At 40.0% G+C, this 22,726-nt stretch overlaps 1 protein-coding gene and 1 long non-coding RNA gene across 3 annotated transcripts; one reads left to right on the forward strand and one right to left on the reverse strand.

Moving 5' to 3' along the window:
- Nucleotides 1-14,941: 14,941 nt before the first annotated feature.
- Nucleotides 14,942-17,396, reverse strand: ankrd49 (ankyrin repeat domain 49). 2 transcript variants are annotated; one of them, XM_058045861.1, is made up of 3 exons: nucleotides 17,285-17,396; nucleotides 16,790-17,017; nucleotides 14,942-15,985 (listed from the first exon to the last, which is right to left on the reverse strand). In XM_058045861.1, the coding sequence occupies exons 1-3, from the start codon at nucleotides 17,285-17,287 to the stop codon at nucleotides 15,503-15,505; spliced, it is 714 nt and encodes a 237-aa protein (XP_057901844.1). In that variant the 5' UTR covers nucleotides 17,288-17,396; the 3' UTR covers nucleotides 14,942-15,502. The 2 variants fall into 2 exon arrangements, with proteins under 2 accessions (XP_057901844.1, XP_057901843.1); XM_058045860.1 differs by having other exon boundaries at nucleotides 17,270-17,322.
- Nucleotides 16,933-20,852, forward strand: LOC131097167 (uncharacterized). Its single transcript, XR_009116085.1, has 3 exons — nucleotides 16,933-17,030; nucleotides 17,742-17,815; nucleotides 18,383-20,852. It is a non-coding gene; the product is annotated as an uncharacterized LOC131097167 (long non-coding RNA).
- The last annotated feature ends 1,874 nt before the right edge of the window (nucleotides 20,853-22,726 follow it).

Raw genomic sequence — 22,726 nt, forward strand, 5'->3', positions numbered from 1 at the left:
CTTGAATACTGATTGTACTGATTATGTATGTGCTGTCTTTGTATGCTCATCTGTTTATTTTGCATGTATGTGTGTGCAAAAGTAAAACAAAGCAAAACACTGCAAATATTTGCACCGAAAATGCTCTATGAATGAAATCAGGTTGTTAAAAATTAGCAAATGCAAATTGCCTGCTGCCCCGAGCAGAAATAAGATGTAGTGTGAAGGTGTGTGTGTGTGTGTGTGTGTGTGTGTGTTCTCTGGTGGGTGACATGCATAAACATAGTGTAATTACCTTGTGTATGTGTGTGTTTTCCAATATAATTTTGTAGTTTTTTTTTTCCCATAGGACGCTTTGGGTCTTTTGTGTTATCTGTAGCAGCAAGTGTGTTTCACAAAGACACAATAAGAGTGGGATGTGTTCCGTCGTCTGCTCTCTATATAAATCGCAATCAGCTTTTAAAACAGTCGTGCCAGCCTTCTCATCTGAAGTGTGACACAATCAAATTAAATCTCTTCAAGTGATGTGCACCACTTCTTGCTATTTAAATGGGTCAGAGTAGGTAAGTATGTTGCATATTGCATGTTTTAAACCAGCCTAAAATTTCTTTTGAATAAATAGGTTTTTCTTTTTTATTATGACTGATAAGATGGCATCATGGTTAGCACACGTGCTTCACAGTCAGACGTCCCACGACCCTAATGAGTGGAATAAAATGGACGACCGGGTGGATTAAGTTGTAAAAAGTACAAATCAGTAGCATTACCTTAAAGTTATTAACCTATGCTTATTAAAACCCAATTTGCACAGAGTGGAGCAATCTCTGCAAATGATGCAAAATCACTGCCATGAGGCGTTCACCACTAAGTCAGGAGAGAGAAAAAAATTTGGGCCAGGAGCGACCCTGAGTAAAAGCCATTATATTTCTGAAAAACGTGAATAATCATTTTATTCAAGAAATAGTACATCACATTTCTATTGCTTTTCTTGCTACTCAATGCTAAATGTATTGCTATTCTTCAGAAAAACAATAAATGTGCATATTTTTCATTAGAGTTAATTGGTTCCAGAAAATTAAAAAAAATAAATAAAATAAAATAAAAAACTTAAACTATATTAGGAAAGCAGGACGTGAACAAATGTAACAGTTACTGATTGTAAAAGTACCAGATGGAGGGGTAATAAGCTTTGCTTCTTCCTACTCCTTTTGGACATGTGGAACTGTGAACTGATTATGTGATGCACTCAATTGTTATCTGATGCATGTTCAAATGAAATGAAACCATTACCATTACCATTGCTTGCAGCGGTATGTGAATTTATTATTTTATTTATAAATAAAAATATTTTTGTAGTTGGCATTTAGAACATCAATTGACCACATTCTACACTTTTTATGAGTAGAGCCCTCTAGACATGAAATAACACCCCTATAGTCACCTTGACAAGCATATTACCCAAAAATATTAAGCAATTTAAAAAATAAATAACACTCTTGCTCATGTGTGTTTCAATAAATATCTTCCAGCGATTTGGACAGGAAGTGGTGTCGGCCATTCTGGCTTTCAAACTTGTGTTTTAGGTGGAGTCCATACAGCCACATCAGTAGCCCGTGTTGTTATTATGATTATGATGATGATTATTATTGTCATTATGTTATTATTGTGCCTGTTGTGAGATAACTCAAACCATCGAATCATATTTATTCATTTTTCTGTACTGTACAAACTGAACTGAACTGAAACCAAGAAAATAGTGGGGCGGGCCTCCGGAGAAGCACTTAAAATGTATTTTTATTTTAGTGAATTTTCAATATTCTATTCTGGAAAATGCTTAATTCAAGCCAAGAATATGTCAAATGTGCTTAAATATGCATTTCCTTTGACTGATAATAGACTGTAGTCAACCACGAAACAGTGCTCGTTTATTAATTAATCAGTTGTTGAAAAAAATGTGAGAGAATGATGTTCGAACTACAGTGTAGCAAGAGACAACTAGAATTGATTATTAATACATCTTCAACTAATTGTGCTTTTTAAATTCACTAAACTCAAACATGTATTTCATATACAACTCTTTTCCAGACATGTCTGATGATTGACAGCTTATTAATTTAAGCCGTTTATAGAGAAGGTGTTCCAGGTGTTGCCTGCACTAATTAACAAGTCTGACATGAAGGGTAAGGATTGATGTGTGTTTTGCAAACAGGTCATGATTTCATATCAGAGCCACTGAATAAAAACCTTCTAAAAAGTTCATATTTTGTCTCGTCAAGACCTTTCCCAAAGATCTTTTCTGTCAAATTTCAGATGAGCCTTAATGTTCTTCTGGTTTCAGCAGTGGTTTTGGTCTTGGAACTACGTTTTTGCCCAGTGTCTTTCTCATGGTGGAGTCATGAACACTGACCTGGCAAGTGAGGCCTGCAGTTCTTGGGATGTTGTGGTTGTTGTGGGGTCTTTTGTGACCTCTTGGGTGAGTCGTCACTGCGCTCTTGGGCTAATTTTGGTCGGCCGGCCACTCCTGGGAAGGTTCACAACTGTGTGCCATTTGTGGAGAATGGCTCTCACTGTGGTTTGCTGGAGTCCCAAAGCTTTAGAAATTTCTTTATAACTTTATAACCCAGACTGATAGATTTCAATGAATCTCAGTTTTAACGGGGAGGCGATCAATTGTTCAGACGGGGCCATGTAGGTTTGGATTGTTTTTGTCCCTTAGCATTACGTTTCATTTGAAAACTGCATTTTGTGTTCAGTTGTATTGACCCATATTTAAATTAGTTTGAAGATCTGAAACATTTAAATGTGACAAACATGCAAAAAAATAAGACATTTAGCAGGGGCAAGCACTTTTTCACACCACTGCACATAAAATAGTAGATCCTTATAAAGATCTCAGAGCATGTGTCATAGTCACACGTCCAATTACATGTTTGGCAACATTGTGCAGCATAAACTTTATCTATTACCCTGTCGATGTAAAGGTGTTGCGTAAAATCCATGTTATGTAACTCCCCTGTCACAGAAATAGCAACAGGGCATGAAAGCCGAATCCTAATAGTAAGACGGTAATGAGGTCCATATGGGCGTCACTCCATGAACCGTTTCTGACCCTTCCTGCTCATTTGCTCATGTTCAGAGTGTAAGTGGTGGCCACACTTACTGACCTTTAGTTACCTTATTTCGAAATGTATTATTAGTCTATCTCCAGACTTGATGCTATAACACAGTTGAGTTATGTTAGTAGTTAGATTAGATTAGATTAGATTCAACTTTATTGTTATTGCTCATGTCACTGGTACAGGGCAACAAAATGCAGTTAGCATCCAACCAGAAGTGCAATTTTATAAGTACATTAGTAGTAAGTATGGACAGATCTATATAAATAAAACTATACAGGCTATGACTATGATACAGTGAGAATATGTACAGGGGTATAAATGACTATAATATGGCTATTGTAGATTATACAGATTATAAACAGTATGGATATGACAACATATAATAACAGTAATATGTACAGTATTGCAGTGAAGTGACTAGAGTATAGAGTATGGTTATTGCGGATTATATAAATTATAAACAGTATGATCAATGAATCAACATGATAGTATATGTACAATAGTGCAATAGTACAATAGTGCAATGAAGTGATGGGGGGGGGGTATAGATCAGCGGGGGGATGTAAGTAGTGGAAGGGGTGGGCAATGGGGGGCAGAGTTCAGCAAGGAGACAGCTGTTGGGAAAAAGCTGTTCCTGAACCTGGTGGTTCGTGTCCGTAAACTCCTGTAGCGCCTCCCTGAGGGTAGGAGGGCAAACAGTCTGTGTGCTGGGTGGTACGAGTCTTTGGCAATTTGTGATGCCCTCCTGAGACAACGCTTCCTGTAGTAGTGTATCCTATGCACAGTGAAGTACACAACAGAGCATGGGATTTGGCCGGTTACGTAATGACTATGCTAGCTTCACTGATCCTTGTCTGTTTCTTAGTATTGGACTCCTCAAACTATTGATACACTATATAAAAATGAATAGTGACAACTTGGCCATTTTTAGTGTTATTGATCTGTATTCCTTAGAATGGTTCAATAAGCTATGAATATTACGTACATAGCATTACATAACTGCAAGACCACTTGTGTCAGGGAAGATAAAAGAATCGATCTTGGCTATACTGAAGCATACACTCTATAGCTATTATATTATAGCAAGCTATTTTTCATAATGGCTTTGAAAATCCCAGCAGTTTGAGGATGCACGTGTCCACACATGCACAGAGAATCAGTCAATAGTTCCTGAACAGCAAGTCCAAAGGCAGGCTAGACTTCCTGATTGATTACTAATACCAGTGTCACGTGGAAATCCAACAAAGCCAGTCTGATCAAATGATAAATAAAATGCAAAAAATTCTGCTAACAGGTTGAATTCAGTTCATCAGTCATTTCCTTGACTGATGAATTATTTTTTTATGGATATCCATACCATACTGACACCAATGCAGACCGCTACATTCACAATTTGAATTTGTCGTCTCAATACAGGGCTCGACAATAACAATGTACCGATGGCCCGGGGCAAGTTAAAACAAAATTGGGGCAAGTAAATCTTATCAGTGATATTCCCGTCGGGCAAGTGCACTTTAGCATGCCATACTGCCAAGAGTTTTTTTTAAAGCGGTTCTTGTTGGGTGTTGGTAAAACACGGACTGCGTAATTCCGCTGGTAATTTGCAAACCAATCCTTGCAAATCTTGAAATGGACCAATCAGAATCGTTTATTTAGACCGTGGTCCACAGTCCACGTTTTACCCACACCCGTTCTTGTTCGCGATCAACCAATCAGCGATCGTTTGACTAGGAAAACATCTATCATGGCGTCCCTGCCAACATGGTCTAATTCTTCAACAACTTGTGAAGGAAAACAGCAAAAAGTGATGAAGCAGTGCCTCCTAAACAAGTATTTTATTAGCGGCAGCAAATCAAATGATGGCACAGGTGAGTGAATCACATTGCTTAAGATCATGTGATAACTTGTGTTGTCATTTATTATTTAATAAGCACAGTGTTTATTCAATCATGAATGTACTTTTATGCCTAGAAGTCTCTTGACAATCCAGATTTCCATGCAACGTCGTGATCTATGTAGGAAAACAACCACAAGAAATGATAATCATTTCATCTTTATTTGAGATTCTCATGTGATGCCACAAAAATGAGATGATATCATTATGGCAGTCTTCATTTTACACGGGGCAATTTCGGGCAAGTGGTTCTCACCTTAAGGATTCCCCATGGGCAAGTCATTTTAGTTTTTAACGTAGAGCCCTGGAATATATTAGAATTTTAGTTCACTTAGACATTTTTATGCTTGAAAATGCTTAATGGAGGCCAATATGTACCATTTGCGTACATTTGTATATATTTTTATTAAAAATCAGTCATGTTCAACCACAAAACAACATGATTTGTTGATTAATATACAGTAAACCTCGGATATATCGGACTCGGATATATCGGAAATTCGCTCACAACGGACAGATAAAAAAGAACCAATTTTTCTGTAATGCATTTCCAATAAAAATTCATTGCATATATCGGATTTTTTATAACGGATTTCGCCTATTTCGGACAAAATCTCCAGTCCCGTTCCAATGCATTTCCATTAAATTTCCCTCGCATATATCGGATGGCCACATCGTGGCGCTCCGATTCGCCGAATCGTGACAGGCCGCTATACGACGTCATTTGCAGCGTTGCCTGCGCGTCCAGGTACATTGGAAACATAGTCAAGGAAGTGCCTTTTTATAACGGATAAAATCCGATTTACGCATATACCGGATATAAATCCGATATATGCGTAAAACGGACATTTTCCGGTATACGCATATAACGGATTTCGCTTATATCGGACAAAACCAGTGGGAACAATTGAATCCGATATATCCGAGGTTTACTGCAGTTTTGAAAAAGCATGATTGAGGGATAGCCGGAGGAATGCTCGTACCTGCAAAAAAATGCATTATCCGTAATGAATACCCGTCTGCAACTTGTCATCGTTATGAGAAATACTATTGATTTCAAGAAATAACTCATGGCAAAACATGTTGATTTTGCTCCCACGTCACGTCAAGAATCGTGTCTTCAGTGACGGTAAAAGTAACCTGTAATGTTCATTTATCCCTTACATTCATCATTTCTATGAATTTATATGCATTTTCCATCCATCCATCCTCACTAGGGTCGCGGGGTATGCTGAAGCAAACAAATTGGAGATGTCCGAGTCTCAACAAATGAACTTATTTCATCAGATATGGCTCTGATGCCAGATTGCTTTGAATAACAGTGAGCTTGAAATGCTTCATAGCGAACATACTGTAGCTCGGGTGTTACTAAAAACATTTACGATGCCTGCCGTGTCATTTGTGACTACCTTGCCAGCGTCTGCTGCAGTCACATACCTGAGCAGACTCAATGTGACACGCTGCTACCGAGGTATATTGCCTCGCTCGTGCAATTACACTGGGGATGACATTTACACATCAGTGTAACCCCAATGTGCGTTTTCAATTCCAACTTGTTAGAGCACCACTATGGAAGACGCCATAACGGAGTGAATCCATTAGCTGCCAGCGTCCAGTCAGTCACAGGACACATGTCAGCATATAAAAATACAGTGAATATTACAATCTTAAAAGAACGCAGAGTCTTAATTAATTGTGTGCCAATGACAACACTGTTATGCAAAAGTGATTCTTTCAATGATTCACACAATGATTCAAATGACATTTTAATGCCATCTTTGGGTCCTCCAGTGATTTCTATGTTGGAAATTGGAAGGAATATGTGCATGGATGTGTGATGTCATAAATGGGTTTGAGACCTTTGTTGTCAGGTTTATTATATTTATGGGAATTTAACTACATCCTACAAAAAAAAAAATTAAAGAAAGGACTTCCGTTCTCATTTGCTGATGGTGGCTGGCAGCTGTGAATTATTGCAGTTGTCATGTCGGCTTAGGTTTGCTCACATTTATAGAAATTCACGCTGTTTCCTTGTTTCCTGCTAGAGCAGGGGTGTCCAAACTTTTTCCACCAAAGGCCACATAGTGAAAAAGGAAAGGATGCAAGGGCCACATTGATAATGTGTAAACTATATATAACACATGTAGGTTATTTTATTACAGGGGTCTCAAACACGCGGTCCGGACACTAGTTTGAGGCCCCCGCCTTGATATGAAAGTTTAATGTTAGTTCGGCCCGCGCAAGTTTGATATGGATGCTGTATGGTATCATGTACCCAGAAAAAATGACTACGTTTGATTAATGTTCATGTTAAAGGTTAAATAACTGTTAATAGTTATCCTCCCTATCCGTGTGGAAGTGGTAAGTTTTTGGCTATTTAAGTTGAAAGGAAATAACTTGAAGGCTACCATTCAGGTCGCTAGTTTGCGAGTTAGCATGTGTCTCAAGACCCTGCAGTTGCGCAATATGTTGTAAATAAAAAGAGTATAAATGTGACTATAGTCTTATAGTCCAATAGGGCTCTAATAATGCTGTTCATTTTAATCTGAAAAAAATAATTTGTCTACCCACCAACTATATGTGGTTTCTTAAGTTTTTATTATTTGCCGTTTTATTATTATTATATTTATTTATTACTGATTGATTGTTTTATTTATTCTTTATTCTTGATTTGTTTATTTATTTTTCATCTTATTTTGTGCAGAAAAATAAAAATTATGATATTTGAGAACAGTGGAATGTTTTATCAGAGCTTTTATTGTAGAAAATCGGAACCAAAGCACTGAAAAAGTTTGTATATTTTTCTGTTTTTAATGCAGATTTTTTTTTGGAAAACCTGATGCGGCCCAGCCTTGCCCAGACCCTAGCTCCAGTGACCCCCAGGTAAATTGAGTTTGAGACCCCTGTTTTATTACATTCTTGTAATATTATGTTTATTCCCATAATTTTATGATGTTCTTCCATAGTGTTACTTTTCCCCAAACATTACAAATTAATTTTATTGTTAGATTCTCATTATGTTATGTTACGTTATGTTTTTGTCTATGCTTCAGCTTTGTGCTAGTAAAATAACATTATTATTAAGTTTATTCCTGTACACAAAGCTTTTTTCTTGTGAAAGTGAGTTTTTTACAGCAGTTTTTTTTTCCATTTCTGCTGTTGTTATTTGTGTTTTGTTGTTTTGTTTGTTGTTAGAGTATTACAACTTGAAAAAAACTTGATGGAACGCAAAATTATTTTGTTATTGATGATATTATTTTCATAAAGTTTTTACTTTTTTTAGTTAGACTTTATTCATGTAAAATTACTGCTGATTTTGCAATTTTTGAATTTACAAGTTTTCTTGTTAAATAACATAAACTAGAAAATAAAACTAAAACTAAAAAATAAAAAAAAAACTAAAAAAACCGCGGAAATTTTGATGGACTGGCCACCTGTGCTGTGAACCTCGGGCCCGGTGCGCCAACGGCTACCGCGGTAGCACCTCAAGTACGGAAAAGGTTGATGCTGTCCCATAGTGTCCCCACATCATGCCAAGTGTGTATTTGCCTTTAAATGTAAATTAGCTTAAATGCTAACATGCTAACAGTCGTCATGCTAGCACCTAGCAAGAGAGCCTCAAGTTTAGAAAGTGCCAAGGTTGTCCTATAACCTCCCTACATCATGCCATGTGTGTATTTGCCTTTAAATGTGAGTAAATTAGCTTAAATGCTAACATGCTAACAGTCGTCATGCTAGCACCTAGCAAGAGAGCCTCAAGTTTAGAAAGTGCCAAGGTTGTCCTATAACCTCCCTACATCATGCCATGTGTGTATTTGCCTTTAAACGTGAGTAAATTAGCTTAAATGCTAACATGCTATCAGTTATCATGCTAGCACCTAGCAAGAGAGCCTCAAGTTTAGAAAGTGCCAAGGTTGTCCTATAACCTCCCGACATCATGCCATGTGTGTATTTGCCTTTGGACATGAGTAAATTAGCTTAAATGCTAACATGCTAACGGCTACCATGCTAGCACCTAGCAAGAGAGTCCCAAGTTTAGAAAGTGCCAAGGTTGTCCTATAACCTCCCTACATCATGCCATGTGTGTATTTGCCTTTAGACATGAGTAAATTAGCTTAAATGCTAACATGCTAAGAGTCATTGTGCTAGCACTTAGCAAGAGAGCCTCATGTTTAGAAAGTGTCAAGGTTGTTCTATAACCTCCCGACATCATGCCATGTGTGTATTTGCCTTTAGACATGAGTAAATTAGCTTAAATGCTAACATGCTAACGGCTAACATGCTAGCACCTACCAAGACAGCCTCAAGTTTAGAAACTGCCAAGGATGTCCTATAACGTCCCTGCATCATGCATGTGTGTATTTGCCTTTACACATGAGCAAATTAGCTTAAATGCTAACATGCTAACAATCATCAGGCCAGTACCTAGCAAGAGAGTCCCAAGTTTAGAAAGTGCAAAGGTTGTCCTATAACCTCCCTACATCATGCCATGTGTGTATTTGCCTTTAGACATGAGTAAATTAGCTGAAATGCTAACATGCTAACGGCTAACATGCTAGCACCTAGCAAGACAGCCACAAGTTTAGAAACTACCAAGGTTGTCCTATAACCTCCCCACATCATGTCATGTGTGTATTTGCCTTTAAACGTGAGTAAATTAGCTTAAATACTAACATGCTAACAATCATTATGCTAGCACCTAGCAAGAGAGCCTGAAATTTAGAAAGTGCCAAGGTTGTCCTATAACCTCCCTACACCATGCCATATGTGTATTTGCCTGAAGACATGAGTAAATTAGCTTAAATGCTAACATGCTAACGGCTACCATGCTAGCACCTAGCAAGAGAGCATCAAGTTGAGTAAGTGCCAAGGTTGTCCTATAACCTCCCTACATCATGCCATGTGTGTATTTGCCTTTAGACATGAGTAAATTAGCTTAAATGCTAACATGCTAACGGCTAACATGCTAGCACCTAGCAAGAGGGTTTCAAGTTTAGAAAGTGCCAAGGTTGTCCTATAACCTCCCTATATCATGCCATGTGTGTATTTGCCTTTAAACGTGAGTAAATTAGCTTAAATGCTAACATGCTAACAGTTATCATGCTAGCACCTAGCAAGAGAGCCTCAAGTTTAGAAAGTGCCAAGGTTGTCCTATAACCTCCCTACATCATGCCATGTGTGTATTTGCCTTTAAACGTGAGTAAATTAGCTTAAATGCTAACATGCTAACAGTTATCATGCTAGCACCTAGCAAGAGAGCCTCAAGTTTAGAAAGTGCCAAGGTTGTCCTATAACCTCCCTACATCATGCCATGTGTGTATTTGCCTTTAGACATGAGTAAATTAGCTTAAATGCTAACATGCTAACGGCTAACATGCTAGCACCTAGCAAGACAGCCTCAAGTTTAGAAACTGCCATGGATGTCCTATGACGTCCCTGTATCATGCATGTGTGTATTTGCCTTTAAACATGAGCAAATTAGCTTAAATGCTAACATGCTAACAGTCATCATGCTAGAACCTAGCAAGAAAGTCCCAAGTTTAGAAAGTGCCAAGGTTGTCCTATAACCTCCCTACATCATGCCATGTGTGTATTTGCCTTTAGAGGTGAGTAAATTAGCTTAAATGCTAACATGCTAACGGCTAACATGCTAGCACCTAGCAAGACAGCCTCAAGTTTAGAAACTACCAAGGTAGTCCTATAACCTCCCCACATCATGTCATGTGTGTATTTGCCTTTAAACGTGAGTAAATTAGCTTAAATGCTAACATGCTAACAATCATTATACTAGCACCTAGCAAGAGAGCCTCAAGTTTAGAAAGTGCCAAGGTTGTCCTATAACCTCCCTACATCATGCCATGTGTGTATTTGCCTTTAAACGTGAGTAAATTAGCTTAAATGCTACCATGCTAATAGTCATCATGCTAGCACCTAGCAAGAGAGCCTCAAGTTTAGATAGTGCCATGGTTGTCCTATAACCTCCCTACACCATGCCATGTGTGTATTTTCCTTTAGACATGAGTAAATTAGCTTAAATGCTAACATGCTAACGGCTACCATGCTAGCACCTAGCAAGAGAGCCTCAAGTTTAGAAACTGCCAAGGTTGTCCTATGACCTCCCTACATCATGCCATGTGTGTATTTGCCTTTAGACATGAGTAAATTAGCTTAAATGCTAACATGCTAGCAATTAGCATTTAGCCACAGAGAGAGTTCAGAAGTTTATCTAAAAAATGAGCCATCAATCACGTTTCTACGTGGCCGTATGGCTGAGCTACAAGGCTGTGAAAAGTCTGTAAATTCTCGTTTTCTCTGGAATGCGGCTGTTACTGACAAGTAGCAGTCTATGGGCTGGCTACTGAGCCAGTCCATAAATATGCCAACAATTGCGGACCACAAATGGCACCCGGGTCGAACTTTGGAAACCACTGGTGTAGAGCAACACTTATATCAAAGCAGCCTGGATGCAAATCTTGTGTACATGTAAATTACAGGGAACAATGCTAAAAATGAAAGCCCGCGCTGTGCAGCAGTGGAAGGCAGTGAGTCACTGATCTCTTTCATCCGCCATGCACGGATCACTGCGGAGGAGGGACCGAGTGTTTTGATTGAATCTCCAAAATGTGAGCTACACAGACATTATGGTGCATTCGGTGTTTGACTCACCGCTGTGTCCTGTGGATGTAGATGTGACCTAGAAGCACATGTTATGTTCAGTGGAGCAGTGAACTAGATGGAAAAGCGTTATGAAAGCATGTCGCTTAAGCCAGTTTCAGCCAGGTGTAGAGTAACGTAGTAGTAGTGGAACCCGTTGACCAAGACATTAAGTCCTGGTCCACTCTGTTCTTCATCATAAAATGTAAGCCCCGAAGGCATGGGCGACGCCACAAAGCTAATCATCTGATGACGTCATCTGAACGTCTTTCATGACAGCGGCAAATACAGTACAACTTTGGTCTCTAATTTGGCGGTACCTTCATCTACATACTTCACAGGAACATTTAATGCATAATCCAAACACTCGCTGACAGCTGCATGTCTTCACCTCGATGGACCGGAATGGTGAGATCACATTCACAGCATCTCAGCCGCTGTTCTATATGTAAACCCATTGTTCTTTGGAATGACATTGGGAGGTTGACCTATGATTGTTGTTCCAGTGGTCAGATATTGAGATTTGAGAATTTGGAAGCGAGCCCTTATAAAGATGTTTTGGATGACTCTGAGTCCTACTGATGTCAATGTAATCTGGACTTCCTTATATGGGCTGCAGATTGGCCGGAAGTCCTCGGGAGTGTAACCAATCTTGAACTTGACCTTGAACTCCCAAATGTTTTGGATGAATGAACAAAAATTCTCAGAGACACACTCCCAACCTCTTTCATTGAAACTACTGTACTGTATGAGTTTATCGTTCATGTACAACTGAACAAAGATCAATTGCATAAATCGAATCTATCAGCTACCTTGTCATCAGCAGTGAACTTAAGTGCATCGATGCTGGGAAACGAGCAACCAATCACATGTTTGTTGACAGAATCTGTCTATTATCTCCTCCTTCCACCCCGCCGTTTAACCCCATCTATCCATCCGTCTTGACTGTTTGTCAGCCTGATCCTGTCTTATCCGGCCTCCCTGGACCCGCCCTCCTCTTCTCTTGTGTATGAATGTGATGTAACCAGTTGAGGTCGCTTACCTGACTGACGACCACCAGGCTGCCAGGGCGATAATGTAAACCTCTCTGAGAGGAGATAACAGCCCCTCTGGATAATTGTCCAGACACACAAACACACCAGGCCGGGGGAACACAGCGAGACACTTCCGTTGCCATGGGAACTTAACCTGGAGCACACACAAACACACACACATACATTTAAATGAATGTGTACTTTGTCCTGAAGAGGAGCTCATGAGGAAGCAAAATTGAAACATTGGACAGACGATGTAAGAAGAAAGAGCCATGTGATACAACCACCCTAATTATCACTATGTGAACTTGTAGAGCATGTTCATATTATCCCATTAACATATGTACTCAAGGGCTTATTTCACACACTTTACTATGACGTGAACCAACAAGCATTTTAATGCTTTTTTTAATGGAACTAACATTTGGACTTAACATCACTGTTACTATTATGTTCAATATCATTATGTAATTCACCATTGGCACATTGTAGTAAATATATTCGAATTAAACAAAATAAACCTCGGCAAAAATGGGAAAATAGAGCAAAAAGACACCGCACCAATAATAACCATGAGAACTAATAATAACAGAAAACTTTGTCTTTAAATGTAAGATTCTTTTTAATAAACTAAAAATAAAATGTTTATATCGAAAAATAAAAATATCCAAATGCCCTGGTGGAAGGTTGTTTCAACCTTTTTAAATCTTGTAGTTTATCAACACATGAATATAAAGTTAGAGGAATCCATTTGTTTGCCACTTGCCCCCCCTACAGGTGAGACACTGCTATTACAGCAACAGTAGCATTCCAGTTCCTTTAGAGTGCAGTGGTGAGGCACTGATTCCTTTGAGGGTGTTAATATAGGGTATTCAGTAAAGTCAATGCTTGAGTTAACATGTTTTCAAATACTTCTTAGTCACGTTTATTTGTTTTATGTAATTAATTTTTTTTTTCAATAATTGGTGGTGGCACCTTCCATGACCTTCCATGACCTCAGTAAAACAAAGTTTAGTTGCTACCTTACTTGCCGAGCACAAATGTTCTAATTCTGTTTGTCAACACCGATGGCCTGCTAGGCAGTATTAGTATTAGTTAGAGTAATCAAATAACGTTGATTATTTTGATACATTTAAACAAAGTTATTGAATTAAATTTGCTTGATTAAGTAGCTGGTGATAATACTCTTATTATCCATCCATCCATTCTTTTTCTATGCCACTTATCTCACTTGGGTCGTGGGGGTACGCTGGAGCCTATCCCAGCTGACTAAGGGTAAGAGGTGTTTTTTTTAATGGTTTCATATCAAATCAAATCAACTTTATTTGTATAGCACTTTTCCTGCAAGGAGATGCAACACAAAGTGCTTTCCAGAATTAAAACAATTTCCACAATTAAAAAGGAAAACAATGAAGCAAAAAGAAAGCCCCTCCTCCCCACCCTCCATACTAGACCCACACACGCACACACACACGCAAGCACACAATCACACACAGTAGGGAGACATGGCATGGTACTGAGGAACAAGGAAACGCCACCTTTGGGGCCGTCCACACTGGGAGGAGCTGCAGGCCGTGCCATCGGAGGACCAGCACCGGGGCCCCCCGACTCCGTTAGACGGGCGGACCCCCACATTAAAGGGAGGAACCCCCAGCCGGCCGTGTCGAAGGGACCCAAGGACGGCACCCCCTCAGCATACCCGAACAGCCCCCAGTGTGGAGGACCCCCCTGAGGAAACACTGGAGTTAGAAGCTAAAGACTAAGAGCATAAAATAGGACTAAAAGATAAAACATAACACTGGAGTTAAAAAACGTATATACATACAGCGACCATCCAGTAACAGGTATATTCATGATACGATGTTATACAGTATGGTTTTCTACATCAATGGTTCTGCCCTACCAGTCCAAGGTCTACCCTACCTCTTGCCCAAAGTCAGCTGGCATAGGCTCCAGCTTACCCCTGCAAGCCTAGTGAAGACAAGCAGCATAGAAAATGGATGGATGGTTCTGTCCTGTGATTGACAGGTGTTCAAGGATGCAGTATAGCATCTCCTTCAACCTGAACAGGATAGTCTATGGGGAACAGACTGTTCATTTTTAATGGTCAGTACTGTGGGGCATGTTTGCATCCCCAGCATCCAGAATGTTTTAATGATGTCATAAATCTGCAAGTGTATTCCAGTCTCACAATTAACATCCTTTTCAAAAAGTATGCTGATGCAGCAAATGAAAACAATAAAATAATAACAATGAATTCTTCCTTTAATCAATTACACCGACATTTTAATTATTGTACAGGTACTACTTTTTGTATTTGTTTGATAATAACACGGCGGAGAGTGGTTAGCGCCTCAAGCTAGGAGACCGGGGTTCAATTCCACCCTAGGCCATCTGTGTGGAGTTTGCATGTTCTCCCCGTGCATGTATGGGTTTTTTCCAGGTACTCCGGTTTCCTCCCACATTCCAAAAACATGCTAGGTTAATTGGCGACTCCAAATTGTCCATAGGTATGAATGTGAGTGTGAATGGTTGTTTGTCTATATGTGCCCTGTGATTGGCTGGCGACCAGTCCAGGGTGATAGGCTCCAGCACCTCCGTGACCCTGGTGAGGAATAAGCGGTAGAAAATGAATGAATGATAAGAACACTTAATTTATTCTTTTGGTCTTGAACTGCCTGGTGCAAACTGATCTCCAGGCTGAATCACTCTGGGAAGGCAAGACGCAAAACATATACGTACATACTGTATATATACTGTATAACAGATATATACTGTATATATATTTTTCTTCACTCTTTAATGGCAAAAATGAAAAGATTTTACACTTGTGAAATTGGAAGTACACTGGCACAGTCTTCCACCATCTCAAACAGGAAGTGATACGGGCTGCTCCGTCTTGCCAGCTCGCAGGCGCTCTCCCCGCTGCTGCTGCGGAGTCCTGCCTTCAGGTGACGCTGAGACAGGAGGAGCTCCAGAGTGTGTCGCCAGTCTGTTTTGGAGGAACCGCCGTGGGAGGCTGCCAGGTGTAGAGCTGTGAGTCCCCCGTTGGTTTGCGCATTGAGGTCGGCGCCGTGGCGCAGGAGCAAGGTTGCCACATGAACGCGGGCCCAGCGGCAGGCGCTGTGCAGCGGCGTCCAACCGTCGACAGTGCGAGGGTTGACTGTGGAGCCGGAAGCAAGCAACGCGGAGGCCACATCCACGTGACCGCTATATGCTGCACGGTGTAGAGGTGTGTACGCATCATCATCGCAGCTGTGTACCAATGAGGCTTCTGCTGCTAGCAACCTGTGGACTGTGGACAGCTGCAAGGCAAAGTACATTGGAAATCAATAGAATACTGTACACTCTATGGGTGTCTTGTAATTGTCATTAAATAAGCTGCCTCTTTCAGGAGTGTTTTGTTGGATTTCCTTCCGCGAAACAGTCTGTGTAATTTACTCCATCTCGCTGAGCCCACTCCACTGTGATTGGTTACACTCCTAAGCGCTACCAAGGACTTGTGGAAATGTAGGCCTGCGTTTACTGAATGCAGGTAATCTGAAGCCCATATAAGAGAGTCCATGTTGCAGTGATGTCCTAACCTCTTCAAAATGCGCCAACCTCATTACCTGATGCGTTGGCAGAATTTAACACAAGAATTGTTACACTGTAACAACATTTATAAGTCAGAAAAGAGGAAAAGCATAGTCGGTCCCCTTTAAGAAAGCGTTTCAAACAGTGTGGGGAAGAAACCACTTCCACACTCAATATCCAGGGAGTGTTAAGGTAAAGTAATGGAAGGTAATGTCTCATCAATGTAAAAAAAAACCATTACAGACGGCTAGTGATCAAAATACTACATATAACTCGTGTTTCAATATTTCTGGACTCATAATTGGCTATAGTGCGAGTTTTTGTGGTCTTTTATTAATGAATTATTTAAAAATTCAGATGGAGCGATGTTCAAATTGCAATGCAATGAGGGACAACTGTACCTGTAAAACGCCACAATGTACCAGTGTTATAACAGTGTTAATAAATGGCGACAATTTGAGCAGTAACAATAACAATTATGACTCTTACGTCATGTATTAGTAGAGGTGAGTGTCCAAATAGGAAACACTTACACGGTTGTTTTCTGCGGCCCAAAGAATGAGCTCTGCTGGCTTGTCTTTGAGGGTTTCTTCTTTGTGTAGATACCACTCTTCACTACGGGCCTCATCCTCATCCTCCATCTCTGCCTCTTCATCCTTACTCCCAGTCCAGAGGCTGCTAGCCCCTCTGGGAATCAGGTGTCCGTGCGTATCTAGTAGCTCAAGCTGGTTGAAATCATCCGGAAAATCCATGCTGGGCGTCTGTTTATAAGAGGTATGATTTGCTATGTAACAACCATTTGTTTTGGGAGCTATTGAACTCGGAAGTTCGAATCTGTGAATATCTTTCTAACTTTACAGCATCGAACTCGTTTGTGGTTCAAAGCTAGCTAGCTGGCTGCTTCTGTTTGACTAAAACACATACAGCGTGGCACGTTCGTTATTTACGTAACTTTAAATACAGCTCAAACAAGATATACGTATTTGGTATCTTTAGCAAAGATGACAACACACATTTTTAATGCTCACCATTCGGTTCTTCGGATTCAAAACAAACCCCGAGAAAGTTTCGTGAACACGTATGGGAAATGTAGTTCTACCACCAAATCATGTATGGGGAACATTCTCAAAAAGACACCAATACCCATGACCACGCGCGGCTGCTTCTCGTTTCCTTCCTTTGTCGTCACTTTGCCGGTTTTGCTACACCAAGCGGCCATTATGTGAATAGCTAACAACCCGACTCGCACGTCTCTCTTTGACCATCAGTTGTTCATATTCCTTCAACATTAATATACAGGATATAGCAAAATTAAAAATATATATTTTTTATGTATTACATTCTTTAACGATATTCTTAAAGAATACAGAAATGCGTGGGTTTTAGTTTTAGGATCTTTAGTCTCTTGGTGTGTGCGTGTATTCTAGAATTAGATAACATCGAAATTTATAATCAAGATAATCATATGTGTGTAATGACTTACAGTAACATGGAATACGGTGCTCTTCAGAGGTTCTGGAACAGTCAGGCCAATTCCTTCATTTTCATCTGTAGACTGGGTCAGTAACTACCTCGGAAACATATTTATTGATTTAACAACTCATGTGCAATACATTCATACTGTATGTGACTTTTACTCATCTGTGTATACCATTCATCATTTACACTAAAATTAATACATATTCTGGTGTCTGTGCAATACATATCTGCTACTGTGCAATATTATGTGAACAACATGGAAATCCGGACTCTGCATCTTGTTAAACTGTCTTTTTTACTTTTACTTTTTGTGTACTTTTTAAACTTAACTATTGCACTGAAAGGAGAAGCTCTCTAATCTCATTGTACATCTTGTATAATGACAATAAAGGACATTCTGATTCTGATGAACATCGAATATGAGACCAGAGAGCACCCTGAGTTCATTCGCAAATTCTTAATAGGATTGAGATCTGAACTCTGAGAGAGCCACTCCAAAAACTCCAACGTCTGGACCAACTTTGATGTCATTGTCTTTGTTGGAAGACCCAGTGATGACCTAAACCTAGACTGACAGCAGACATTATGTTATTCTTCAAAATCACATTAAAACTGTATCTTTTCTGTGTCCTGTGCACCCTAACAAGGTTTCCTGTGCAAAGGATCTTGAGCTTTTAATGGACGATGGCCATGAAGTCCACCACGATGAAGAGCCCTCATAACAGTCGCATTGAACCAAAGGAAGTGACAATCACCTTTTTTTTCAGAGATCTATGGATTTTTGTTCACATGGTCTTGAAAGTTCTGATCATCTCGCGTTTTCGACCACGGCCAGGTTTATTTTTGACATAATTTGTTTCTTTCTGCTTTGCAATGATGCATTGCATCTGCTCCTTACTGATTAAGGGAGAAAAAAATTAGGAGCATCTCTAGACCAGTCCCTTTCCATCAAGTGGTCAGGTACACTAACCCTGTCTCTTGGGGTCACAACATTACGTGTTAATTGGCTGCTCAGGTGTGATTCTCACTAAATTGACTAACTTTACTTTAAAGTTATTTAAATTGAGTAACTTTCTCTCATACATCTTGAATATTAATTTTCTATTCAAGTGTACCAAAATTGGACCATATAATCGATGAATGGTTTACAATATACAGTGGTACCTTGGTTAACACCCTCCCCAGTTAAGACATTTTTTGGTTAATATCCAAAATTTATGCAGAAATTCTGCTGTGGTTTGCCTGCAATATGGTGTGCATAACAAACTGTTGTGTTTGTGCTTTGGTTTGTTTATGCATCTTGGATCACATCAAAACAAAATCTTGCAAAACTTAGTTCAGACTTTACTACTCTTCGACTACTTTCTACTTTCTTTCTAGATGGTAAGCGTGTCAACTACAGGTAAAACGATTTTAAATGTCCATTTCTTATGTCCTGTTTTATGGCATTATTTTTTTGAATATAGTTGGGTTTACATTAGAGGTCTACACGGCTGTGCTTTTCCTCGGCCGCCCTGCCCCACGGCCGTGGCACGACAGCCACAGCCGTCCACAGCCGTGGTGAGATTTGAATAAGCGCAAAAATTAAATTACCTCTTTTCAGCTCAAGATAGTATAAATTGTGTGGAAAAAGATGATATAAGGAAGGATTATGGACAATATAGGTGGACTTTCAAGAAACAAATGAGGCTATCAATATTTTTTTATATTAGTTTTCCACAGCCGTGGCCATGTTCTTGAGATTTCTTCAGCCCGCCTCGCCCCATTAGCCGATGAGTCCGGCCAGCCGTGGGGCCAGCCGCTCCGTGTAGACCTTGAGTTTACATTATTTTTCACTTGTTTTGGATAGAATCCGTTTTGGTGTGAGTCGGATCTTCTGGAATGGATTAATGATGCGAACCGAGGCACCACTCTACAATGTTATGCATATGTTGTACAAGGTTATGAAAATGTTCAAAAGTTCCTATTTGATTAAAATCGTATCAAGTCAAGTGTTTGGGAGTGTAACCAACAGTGGAGTGGCCGTGCTCGGAGGTGGCTGTGGGTGGAATAAATTAAAAGGGACAATTTTGGAAAGCCAAGGAAATATACCTGGAAAAGGTGCAGAACCACAACTCAAGACAAATGGTTGAAAATGAGCATAATAAGTCTCCAAAATAAGGCAAAATACTGTAAGCAGTGTCATAAACATACCCGTTGCTACATGGCCACAGTATGAATACAAAACAATAAAATGCTGTTGGACGTTTTGGAGGTGTTTTAAAAGAGGTCTCTATAGGCAGACTAAGTGAATCCCATTATGTGCATTGTTAGCTGCCAAAAAAAGAGAACGACATGGATGGCCATGTCTCACATAAGAATCGTGGATCATAAGCAAAGTTCCTTTAACTGCATTTTAAGCATAAACATGCTTATAAACATGCTTGTTAATTCACAGAATTACCTGCATAACCATGCCTACAAATACTCTGAAACACTTCATCTGCCTTGGGCCTCTTCATATACCGTAACAGATGGAAGACAGTCATTGCAAAGCACAATGTACTTTCCGACAGTGAATACGTTTTCACAGCAGTCTTCAACAGCATTTATTTAGCGGCAATTGAGTACTATTGACCGAAAGAAACATGCAATTGGAAGATTCGTTGAAGATTTATTGAGCTGTAAGAGGACCTATTATGCTCATTTTTCAGCCCTTTGTATTGAGTTGTGGACTCCTGTAGAGTTGGCCAATTTATCACATCTACTCTTCAGTGGTTTGGTCACTGGTTCCTCGTCCGTCCATCCATTTTGTATACCGCTTTATCCTCACGAGGGTCGCAGGCATGCTGGAGCCTATCCCAGCTGTCTTCGAGCGAGAAGTGGTATACACCCTGGACTGGTTGCCAGCCAATCACAAACAACCATTCACACTGTGGGAAGAAACTGGAGTACCAGGACAAAGGTGCAGATAGAAAGGCTTCACAAAAATAGATTCATTGGGTCATAAAATGTGGAGGAGCTGAAGTATCTATGAAGTATTGTTCTTCAGTGAGACTGACATACAGACCGACCGACATCTGCATTAAGCTGGTCGCTATGCCTGCATTGTCATGGTGGAGAGAGCGCTGTGCCCGAAGGCAAACCTATTGATTTTCCTTGGGCCGTGAGCGAAAGAGTAAGATTGCAGATATAAGCAGCCAAAATATATATCTGGTCAGTTGAGCTCAGAATATGGCAGTTGAGGTGGCTTGGGCATCAATAAATAACACAACAAATTCTACAGTAAACCTCGGATATATCGGACTCGGATATATCGGAAATTCGCTCACAACGGACAAATAAAAAAGAACCGATTTTTCTGTAATGTATTTCCAATAAAAATTCATTGCATATATCGGATTTTTTATAACGGATTTCGCCTATTTCGGACAAAATCTCCAGTCCCGTTCCAATGCATTTCCATGAAATTTCCCTCGCATATATCGGATGGCCGCATCGTGGCGCTCCGATTCGCCGAATCGTGACAGGCCGCTATACGACGTCATTTGCAGCGTTTGCAGCGTTGCCTGCGCATCCAGGTACATTGGAAACATAGTCAAGGAAGTGCCTTTTTATAACGGATAAAATCCGATTTACGCATATACCGGATATAAATCTGATATATGCGTAAAACGGACATTTTCCGGTATACAACGGATTTCGCTTATATCGGACAAAACCAGTGGGAACAATTGAATCCGATATATCCGAGGTTTACTGTATTTCGTCAGATTCAATGTTTCCCATAGCAGGTAATGTAAATAGAAATAATTTTTTCCAGGGTCAAAGTGTGCCTTTGTGTTGAGTTGTGCACTCCTATAGAGCAGCTATACGCAATATCCGACACAGAAAACTTTCTAAATCTTCCAGAATCTGTGCGTATTTCAGCTGTATTTTGGGGGAGTTCGTGCTTCCCCCGAAAACTATCTATTCCACCCAGATCCTCCAGGCACACCCACTCCGCTGTGGTTGGTCACACTCTGCTGTGGACCCAACTTTATAGGAGTTAATAATAAAAGCTGATGTATCTTGCTTTTAACATACAGTCATATGTGTTGGATTCCAAATCCGATCCGGAAATAGAGACTGAAGTTTCTCAAGAAAAGAGGTTCCTTCAAGACATCTCTCAATGGTAAGTAGGTTTAGGTTTTCTACTGCATTGGTACCATCTCATGTGGTCATTACATGTTTTTTGTGGGTATACCAGTGTTTAAAAAAACCCTGTATGCACACTCTATAATGCTACACAGACAACCGCTTTTGTTACACAACCTACACAAAATGAACACAGTTACGTGTTCACTGATGAATTGTTACTTACTGCTGGCCCTTCTGACTCTTCGACACAACCAAGTAATATTGGAAAGGCGTCAGGCTTCAGCAAGTTTGTTGGCGAGTCCAGCTACATATTGTCCCATGTTCACAAAACAGTCCAGCGTGAAATGCCGTTGCATTTCTTTTATTGTGTATTGTTTATTTCAGATCCCCATTAGTCCTCACTGAAGTGAAGACTATTTTTGCTGGGGTCCAAAAAATGTAAATCCCAAACTCCAAACATTCATTCATTCATTCTTTTTCTACCGCTTTTTCCTCACAAGGGTTGTGGGGGGTGCTGGAGCCCATCCCAGCTGTCTTCGGGTGAGAGGCAGGGTACACCCTGGACTGATGGCCAGCCAATCACAGGGCACATATAGACAAACAACCATTCACACTCACATTCATACCTATGGACAATTTGGAGTGGCCAATTAACCTAGCATGTTTTTGGAATGTGGGAGGAAACCGGAGTACCCGGAGAAAACCCACGCATGCAAACTCCACACAGAGATGGCTGAGGGTGGGACTGAACCCTGGTCTCCTAGCTGTGAGATCTGCGCGCTAACCACTCGACCGCCGTGCAGCCAACTTCAAATATAATACAATAAAAACAGTCATTACAATTAAATATAACTAAAGCTAAACAAAAATGA

Source organism: Doryrhamphus excisus, chromosome 1 (genome assembly GCF_030265055.1).
Source record: "Doryrhamphus excisus isolate RoL2022-K1 chromosome 1, RoL_Dexc_1.0, whole genome shotgun sequence".
Lineage (NCBI taxonomy): Eukaryota > Metazoa > Chordata > Actinopteri > Syngnathiformes > Syngnathidae > Doryrhamphus > Doryrhamphus excisus.

Excerpts from the sequence above, each read along its gene's own strand:
- ankrd49 (XM_058045860.1), bottom strand. Across the intron at positions 15,986-16,789 it reads GGGCCGCAGAAAACAACCGT|CTGTCCACAGTCCACAGGTT; the intron begins GTAAGTGTTTCC and ends TTTGCCTTGCAG.